At 37.7% G+C, this 10,241-nt stretch overlaps 1 protein-coding gene across 13 annotated transcripts in view; it reads right to left on the reverse strand.

Moving 5' to 3' along the window:
• The window catches only part of camk2d2 (calcium/calmodulin-dependent protein kinase (CaM kinase) II delta 2), a 38,381-nt gene extending 28,986 nt beyond the window's left edge, over positions 1 to 9,395 (reverse strand). For 12 of the 13 annotated variants that reach the window (XM_056236166.1, XM_056236160.1, XM_056236163.1 and 9 more), the window contains exons 1-2: positions 9,048 to 9,394; positions 6,862 to 6,956 (exon numbers count right to left, since the gene is read on the reverse strand). In XM_056236166.1, the coding sequence (XP_056092141.1) occupies positions 6,862 to 6,956; positions 9,048 to 9,109 (157 nt within the window). In that variant the 5' untranslated portion in view covers positions 9,110 to 9,394. Of the gene's footprint in view, positions 1 to 6,861; positions 6,957 to 9,047 lie in introns of all 13 variants that reach the window. The other variant, XM_056236157.1, reaches the window with a different exon arrangement.
• Between the last annotated feature and the right edge of the window lie 846 nt (positions 9,396 to 10,241).

Raw genomic sequence — 10,241 nt, forward strand, 5'->3', positions numbered from 1 at the left:
GTAGCACTGTAAAAAAAAAAAGTAAAAAACGAATGCGTTTTACAAGAAAACATTCTTTCAGTCTTTCTGCTTCAAAATTTCACATTCAATTAATGTGTTATTTGCCATTTCTTTAATGAAATTATTTGTGGAACTTACTAGCAATTTATGAGTGGAAATTGTTTCAAAGTAAATTGTTAATAAATAATCTTTTGTCATGTTTTTAAGAACTACTCTTATTTTGTTGTGCTGACTAACATATTAAAGCACATGCAAAGTACTTGATTATAATTTTAACTCTAAGTGCGTTATTTGATATTACAAGTTTTTTTTTAAATGTACTAAATTGCATCATTGCAAACATGACATTAGAAATATACTTAAATAAATTACATCCAAGTTTCAAAATAAATGTATATTTTGGTTACAGTAGGCAGTAGGCTACACTTTAAAGGGCCATGACATGAGAAATCAAATTTGCATTCATCTTTTAACATATAAGAGGTCTTCGAACCATTAAAACATCCTGCAAGTCTCATTACCTAAAACGTCCTCATTATAAACAAAGCATTTATTTAATCAAGCTATTTTTAAGAGAGAGAGAGAGAGAGAGAGAGAGAGAGACAGAGAGAGAGTATGTGTGTGAGAAGGAGGTGCTGTCTGAGAAACCAATGAGTTTATTTTTAGCTTTGCAGGACCATAACCTCTCACGTGATTGTATAGTCTCTCTTCCGCACACCATGAGTGAATGACTCAACGTGGGTCAAGGAGATTCAGAGGTAGTGGACATTCTGTCTTGAACAGCATTTCTGACAAGGCCTCATGTGAATTCTTCATTAACACCATCTCTGAATTATTGTCTATATGTATGCAGAAATGTCTGTCTTAGCATCTTAATGTGAAACATTCATTATGAATTCACTGATTGTGAATTCAATATGTATGAAAGAATAGCCACAACAAATACGGCAAATGCGATGGAACAGACTGCTCTGTCAAATAAGCTCTATGAATGTTGAATGAAATAAAACACCTCTAAAATGTAAAACATTTGTAAAATCTAAAAATGTTTGTTGCAGAGAGGGTTATATAGCCTAACAATAGTAAATGTGATTATTTTGTATAATCAATTCTAATTTTTCTCATCAACATCAACACCAAATTAACAATTGACCAACACTTGAACAGATATACTTATATCCTTCATAGCCTTGTTTTCATTCCCATCACATAAAATACAGTGTTAACTATCACTAAGGTTCATAGTATATCAAAGCAGTGATTATAAAACGAGGTACAGCTGAGCACAGCGCTGCAATGCTCAGGAGTACTAAATGAGGACAGATGAGGTTAGAGAGTGCTGTTTTTTTTCCTGAGTTATCTACACCACAAGATACTAAATCATAATCAACTAGCAGATTGTTTCTTTTAACATTCATCTGGTATTACATAAACACATACAGAAGCGCCATCAACATGGACTATGACCATCTGGTTGTTTTGTAAGACACCAGTCTACATGTCTGCTTTCTCATTCTCTCCTTCCTCTTCATCTATCTCCAACGCTATCCTTTTTCTCGTTGTTCTTTTCTGTATTTTGTTCCCTCTGCATGGCATTTGCCTTACGTAATTCACAATCTGTACACAGCTTGTCTATTGACCTGTCTTTGCCTTTTTTCTTATTCCAGTTCTCTCGATTACAGTCTTTATCCTCCTCTGTGTTTTTCTATTTTTACACAACAAATATTTCTCAGTATTAATCAGTAACTTTGTCTTGAAACGCACACACACACATCCCTAAACATCCTAAAACCAAGACAAAATTACCTGCATGAGAAGCAAAATCCATATGATATTAAATCACTTATTTTCAAAGATTATTGTGTATTTTGAACATACACTCTCAGAAAAAATGTTTAACATTTGTACCTTTAGGGGTACCTTTAACAGCTTGTCACTTGGCCAGTACCCTTAAAAAAAACTTTTTTTTAAACCTTATTTACCCCTAAAAGGTTCATAGTAGTATCTTAAGGTACATATAATATTTATGGGTAAAAAAGCCCTTAATATAAGTACCATAAGGTACGTATTGCTACTTTAATATTTAGGGGTAAAAAGGCCTATTAAGGGTACTTCCCAAGTGACAAGCTGTTGTACCCCTAAAGGTACAATTGTTACACTTTTTTTTTCTTTTCTTTTTTTTTTTTTTGCTGAGAGTGTACTGTAAGTTTATTTTATTTTAGTTCCAATGGCAGATTTCTATCACTACTTTTAAGCATTATCCCCAGTAAATTTAGAGCAGTGAACAGAAATGTTTTTGCACATTTCTGGTTTGGTTTTGATGATGGGTTATGCCTACTTGAGCTTTATTGATGGGCTGTGGGGGTATTTAAGATTTTATTCATTTTCATGACTTCTAGTTTCTAGTTTCATGACTAGAAAATAAAGCTACCTCACACATCTAGGTTTTTGAAGATGACGAGGTTGGTGATATACATAAATTTATATATTAACTTAAAAATATATTCAATAAAAAGCAGTACACTATTTTTACGCAATCTGACAACTTCATAAAAATAAGGTTGATTCAGTTCTTTTCAAAATTTTCAATATTACATTTATTCACAATTTTGTCAGTTGATTTAAATGTTAAACCCAAAAAGCACAGGGGTCCTATTGTGCCCTTTTATGAAGTCTTGATTTTGTTTTTGGGGTGTACTAGAATATGCTTTTTATGCTTGATTATTCAAAAAAACACATTATTTTTCACCTATTTTACATTATTACAGCTCCTCTCTCCTCAGTCTGTCTTGAACGCGTGTTGAACAGTTTGTTTCGATGAAGCCACTCCTTCTGATATACAAAATGTGCTGTGATTGGTTAGCTGGCCCAGTGTGCTGTGATTGGCACCGCTTAGTGCATGTTCAGGAAATGTCCCGCCCATTACCATATCCGCGAGTTTCATCTGCTCAGGTGTAAATATTTAGCCTGACGTCGTCATACTCAGATTCTAGTCAGAATGTGAGTCTGATACTGCTCCATTGGAGTAGGAGGTCTCTGCGGAACAAAAGTGGGTGTTTCTAAATTTGTGGGTGTTTTCACACTGGTGGGTGTTTATAAATCATGGAATGAAAATTATGCCCTTCTCCCGACCCCACCCCTAAGACCTACCCACACTGTGACGTGGGCAAATCAGATAACACGGTTGAAAACGCCCCTATGTTTATGGCCTCGCCCCCTGATCTGGTAACTCCTATTACCGTCTGCAGAGACCTCTATTTGGTCCATTGGGCTGTGATTATGGGGCGTGTTTCAACCGAACGAGGAAAGAATATGCCTCTGCACTCAATTGGATTGACAAATGCCTTGATCGCGGTTCTCTGTTCCTCTTTTAAAATGAATGCGCTGTCTACATCTTCTATAACAGACGCGATGGCTGAATCTACACATCTAAATTCTCCAGCGGCAGCCATTCTTTGTTGTAAACGAATTCAACCCAAGCGCTCTTTGGTGACGTGGATGATTACGTTAGGGTTGCTCATCTGTCCATCATCCAATAAAGCCCGCCCTGATAATTTGATTGGTTCGAACAGCTTTGGTTCGGGCATACTTGCTTCTCAACGGATCAAGTCCAGACCGAACTTATAAATATTAAGAAAAAAAAATTCAGACCAGTTCAAGCCAATTCAAGTCGTTCGTTGTAGTTCTTGGAAAGTGAATTCTGTTAAATAAAATATCTCCCTGTGGAGTGGACTTGAGCTTTGTAACCTTGCAGATATTTTTTTATGCTCAAACAGCAACATTACACACTAACTAAAGTTGAAAAAGTGAAAAAAAGCATTTTTAAAACCACATACTGTAGTGTAGTAGGTACATTTCGTTTGAAACACCCATTAAAAAAATATGTTCTAGTATGGATATGGGTATGAAATAGGGACATATTATATCAACCATGTTAACGTTGTCACTGTCATATGACAGACAGTACTTGGTACTTTTGAGAACTGTTCACTGAAAGGTTCTTTAGGAAACCCAAAATAGGCTGAATCTACACATCTAAATTCTCCAGCGGCAGCCATTCTTTGTTGTAAACGAATTCAACCCAAGCGCTCTTTGGTGACGTGGATGATTACGTTAGGGTTGCTCATCTGTCCATCATCGAATAAAGGAAACTCAAGGAAACCCAAAATAGTTCTTCTATGGCTTCAGTGCGAAACCCTGAAACCCCCTTTTAGAACCTTTATTTTTAAGGCAAGACAGTACACGCAAAAACATTGTTTTGCATACATGGGTCAATTTTGTTTGTATGTTGTGCTAATTGGCTTTACATAACATGTTGTTTCAGACTAGTAGAAAGAAAACATCCAAAATACACTTCAGTGTTGTTTATTAATTGCACTTATTTGAGTCTGTAGATTTCAAATACAATATATCTTTAAACGTTGTTTTCTCAAAAAGAGTTTTTTGCACTGAGCAGAAATCTCAGTAGTACTTGCATACTTTAAAATTTACAGTTTTATTCCCATCTATATGCTGAAGGTTTTTAACAGAGGGGTTTGTTCATATATCATATATTTGAACCTGGCATTATCCAATGTTCAGATTTCAGCTCTGAAAACGTATGCAACTTAGTGCATATTTAATTAGATAATACCTCATTTGCATATTTAAACATAACATTTAAATACGTTCACATTTACTTAATGTAATCAATCAACTGGGGAAGTATGGTGATATCTTTTTTTTTTTTTTTACCATATTCACCTGGGGTGTCTTGTCTTAAAGTCCCCTTGTAGTCAATCATTTTATCCCTTAAAAACAATTTTTGATCACCAAAATGACATATTTAAAAAAAAAATCCTGTAAAGAAAAATTCTTCATGCCTTGAAATAGCTTGAACGTAACTACACCCTTGCTTCATTTAGTATAAGCGGACCCATGAATATGCAAATTAACCCCGCTTCCATTCAATCAACCAAGCTCAGAATACCTGATCCACTCAAAAAACTTTACTGTAGTAAACGCCACATAGAGGCAAGTGGAAATACTGGTTTAATTCAGACATGTGTTTTTAACCAGAAACTGATTCAGAAGAAGTAGTGGAATTATACAGGCTCATCAACATGTCGATGTATCAGAATTGTGATGCGTTTTATGAATCACTCTTTACAATGTCGGACACATAACGGTAATTAATATGATTAGCCTTTTGCTATCAAGTTATCAAACCGCTAATAATGTGCTGCTAATGTTACACAAATCATGTTCCCGTTCGCCGTCTCAGAGTCTTCTAAAAAAAAAACAGTATCCTTAGAAACGCTTTGAACAACTTAGAACGTCAGTGGAGAAAAGCATCATAACATTGTAATATACATCATATACATAATCCACCTGCTATATTGCTAAATGTACCTGATTTTTAATATCAACAGAAAAATATACAGTGATAACCTGGCTTCTCTTGAGACTCCCCTGCTTCAGAGAATAGTTCATGATATGCTAAAGCCAACTACAAGGTAGTTTGTGGCGTAAGGAACACCAGCGATTTCAAACCGCCTTTTTTTAGTTTTAAGGAGAAAATACTCAGCAATGGTTTTGAATTTGCACATGGTTGGTTTGTCTTAAAAGCATATTAAAAACACCACATCACAGGGGTCTTTAAGATTACAGTGCAGTGGAATGTAAGGATATTTAGATGTTTTCAATGAAAACCAGAAAAAGATTTTTTGCAGTGTCTTAATGAAAAACAGCAAGATTTTGACCTATCAGTAATCACCTGACCCTTTACCCTGCATTACTCTAGAACTGGAGGTCATGATCCCACTAGCGAGGAAGGGTCTAGTGTCAATGTGCTTATATGTGTGTCTGTGTGCAGTGGCATTTATGGGTGCTCATAGAATCGCAATTCCTGAGCTTATCGCAGAAAGAGCTTAAGACCATCTCTGACACGGACCAGCATCCAGTGCAGCGGAGCACTGCAGTGCTCGGCGAGTATGAGAGAGAGAGAGAGAGAGCGAGAGAGAGAGAGAGATGAATACAGAATAAACTGCCATACCACCCGATGCTGTATTTTTGGAAACGATATCCCAGCATGCACCAGTGCTGTGATACTGATCCCGGAATCTAGGTGTCCATTTCAATTCCACTGTGCAAAAAGGGGAGGGGAGGGGGGGGGGGGGGGGGGGGGGGGTGTAATTCAATCCTAATGATCCAGAAAATATTCTCGTTTTCCCTTCCAAAACCTGCCTTTCGTAAAGGGAAACTTTAAAGCTAACAGATTTGGAGGAATTGTTTCATAGAAAAGGGCAACATGAGTCATATCATTGGCTCTTAGGAGGAGAGATGCTGTGGGAGAAGCAAAATGATTGGTTGTTCTGAGGGTGGGAAGGAGGCTGATTGGTTGTTTTGCCCTATAGCAGCAGAGCCTGCAGGCAAACAGGCCAACAGCAACAATTACACTGACGGATCTGAAAGAACTGGGTCGCTCTATGCCCACACTTTCCAACAGGGGATAAGACCAGCCAAAGCCTTTGAAAGCGCACACATATACATATATCTGCTCCCATATCACCTGTTACTGTGCTTATGCACACAAGAACACAAAACACTCAACTTACTACATCCAGACTTATTAATACAGTATTCAGATTGATAAGTGGATGTATGTGATTCTTATGCATAATCCCTTCAATTTCTTCACAGCTAGACGCAAGCTGTTACGTCAGAACACACGCACAGAGCTCCAGATGAGACCCAGATGCATATTTCCATTCTCCCGGTTTATCCGGATGTTGCCATGTTCGGTTACACTAGACGCTCCATTAACTGCACTCAAATCCTGACTCACACCTGACAGGAGCACACCAAATAAAAATCACCTACCCCTGGCCGACAGCTTCTTTGTGTTGATGATTTTGGCCGCATACTCTTGGCCGGATGATATCTTCACGCATCGCCTCACGACAGAGAACGCGCCCCTGAAGAAGAGGGAAAAAAAGAGAAGACTGTGAGGAAAAAAATGGGCACGAGGCCCTGATGCCGAACAGATAGAGCATATGGCATGGAGAGCAGAATCTGTGCCATGATGGAGGCACAGCCTGAGCGCTTCCAAGGTTACACAACTATGATTTTCCATGGTTGTTTGTCCGTGTGTGTTTGATGAGCGTGTGTGGGTGTTTTGAAATTGCTTGGCATATTTGCTGGCCACATGCACACACCAAACCTGTCAATGCGCTTATTGGAAATGAGGGGGTCAATTACACATCACCTTAAATATCCCCTCTGGTGCGTTTGTTCTTCTCTCAAACAGAATGAGAGAATGATGTATTTTTGTACATGTACTTACTATAGAGTTACGGTTAGGGTTTGGTTTAGGGTTAGTTACTTGTAATATGCATAATTTACTGTTATTACTATAGTAAGTACATGTATGTAACTACGTCACCTTAAAATAAAGTGTTACTGAAATTTTTAATAATTTTGAAGAAAAAAAGAATGTAAAAATTACAGTACAATTAAGTCACCTATAGTATAGTTAAAATATATTTTAAAAGGCAATCCATGTCATTTTACTATGCAATATTTACTGTAAAGAAAATCCTTTTTAGAATAAAAAAATATAAATGACCTTATAATTGATGGATAAAATGTAACAATATAGGCTACTTTTCCAATAATATATTGTTGAAATTGTGTTTTAATAATAACAACAACAACAATTTAACAATAAATAAAATATCAATCAATACCAATCACATCTGCTTGTATTATATTTAAAATGTTAGTTTCATCTTATTTTTGTGCACTTCAATTGTTCTGTGTTGCATGTTGCCTTATTTGCAAGTGTTTATGCATTAGCAAGTGTAATGCTGGAGAGGCTGATTTCAATCAACTAAATCGTGTAAAATCCTTTATCTTATAACAAACATTTAAACATTGTGATTATTTGAGACGTGCACATCTATAATAATAAAGTGATAATTAATGGCATTAGGCTATTTATGTTTAGTCGATGTGAGGGTATAATGGAATGTGCTCGAGCAGTGTATTGTTGCCATAGTAACCTCCTCAGCTTCGCGAGCGTCTATTTAGCGCACTGTCTTGTAATCTTACTTTAATTGCTAGTGGAACGTTGCTTAGAAACACTGTTACAACGTATTCTTATTTATTTTTGCATATACTTAGTACATGGAAAAATTATTCATACACCACAAACCTTTTGTTTCGACTTCAATTCAGTGTAAAATGATCATGTGCATTTTATGAAATCAAAAATGGTACAAATAGGCACCTCTATATAACAAAGGGGAGCCTTGCTCTGGTACCCAATGTTTATAGGCTATGATGCCACCGCGCAGATGGCGCAGAGACGTTTCGAAAACATCATATTTTGAACGGACTTATTCAAGACATTGCAATCTAAGGTCACAATGGGCTTAAAATGGACTCAATCCGGATCATTTTTTTTTTATCTGAACGCACCAGCACGTCGGAATAAATATATCACACGCTGAAATGAACTAAGGCATCTCCTGAAAGCCGTAGAGATCGATCGGGACCACCGAGTGGCCACTGCTGCGCGCCCTCCCCCTCCCCAGTCAAACGCAACGCGAGGAATCCCCAACGCGATAATTAACGGCGCACGGGAATGTGTGTCTGCACTGTTGTCGCATTGCCATGAGTATCCCTGTCTCCGGGGGGGAAAAGCCCGAGCCCACTAAAACGTACATTATACCAGCTGTTCGGGTAGCCTATCTGACGTGATGATCACAATGGCCGCGTCCCAAAACCTAGAGCGGTGGCTTCATACACTGCAATTTTTGGGCATCTCACAGGCACGTTCCAAACGCACCCTTGATTGTCAAAGAATGCCGTCTGGGTTGGCAGCTTGCAAGGCTGTGAGACAGAGACTATGTATAATCAAGCGCTCACGGCAAGGTTATTATAAGCGTTCGCTGCAATTATAGCGGAGCTGTCAAATAGAAGACGCGTCGCAACCGCATCATTTAATTGTGCATGTGAAATCCACAGGAATGCAATGATTCTGCAGTAGAAAATCCAGCACTTACTTTCCGAGCTCCTCAAAAAGCTGATATTCATCCGTGAATCTGGTGCAGATGGTCAGAGCCATTGTGATGGGGAATCGGCAGCGCGAGGAAGAGGATGATGCGGGGAAGCGCGGTCAGTCCCTCCTGTACACCAAAAGGAGAGCACTTGAATTATTTTTTTCTTAGCTTCTGCTTCGGTTCCTCGTCTCTTGAAGTGAGCTGCGCCGATCAATGTCAGATGATCAGATATGTAAACTTAGGGGTCGATCACTAAGGGGAGGAAGAAGCGCGTTCACATCCGACGGTTCCATGGGCTCATCATTACGCGCGTTGACGTTGCCATCTCTCTTGGACGTGTTTGCATATAGAGCACCTCGCCCCCTTCTCCCCTCCCTTTTAAAGCCATGCCCCGCCCTCTCAAACATCATGCACTTCATATTCATCATACTTAATTCGTCATGGCAATAATAGCAATAAGGTCAAATGAATAATTGATCTAGTATAACCCATAAGTGACATTTCACAAAGCTGCAGTGTGTGCCATCCCATGCGCCGTCTAAAACTATAAACAAGTTTCATTTTATTTAATGCATATGAAGTGTTTATGATCTAGGCTAATAAATTAGGCCTACCGCCCATTTGTGCTTGAAAAAACACCATTTGTCAAACTATTTAAATGAACTGCACAAAGAGGCAAAGGGTTATTTCAAGGTTATCTCATTGAGAAATTTGAATTATTCTGTTTTTTAATAGGCCTACTATAATAATAGTGATAATTTTCTTTAACTTTACAGAAAAAACATTGCCAGAAATTACTGCTGCATGCTGTAATATGGTTGTGCATTTCAAGATAATTCTCAAGATATCATTTTGTTGCTAAATTTAGCAGTCCCGTGCATGTTTATAGTATCCCATGGTAATACCTACTGACATTCAAATGTACTTCCAAGAATACCATAGTACAACAATTGTAGCAAAAAAAACCAGTAGGCCTACAGTAGCCTACAGTACAGTAATAATAATGTTTTAGATGGCAAAGACAACAACAATAAAACAGGAAAATAAGGAGGTAGCATTGTAAAAAATGCAGGAAAAGAAATCCAACAATTTAGACTAGACCAAAAATATTATAGTAAAAGGACAGACTGTTAGCCTACTGTGAAATAGGCCTAATAAATTCACAACGAAATCATCTAAATAATAACATCTAAATGT

This window comes from Rhinichthys klamathensis, unplaced genomic scaffold (assembly GCF_029890125.1).
Source record: "Rhinichthys klamathensis goyatoka isolate OS25496 unplaced genomic scaffold, OSU_Roscu_1.1 h1tg000440l_1, whole genome shotgun sequence".
Lineage (NCBI taxonomy): Eukaryota > Metazoa > Chordata > Actinopteri > Cypriniformes > Leuciscidae > Rhinichthys > Rhinichthys klamathensis.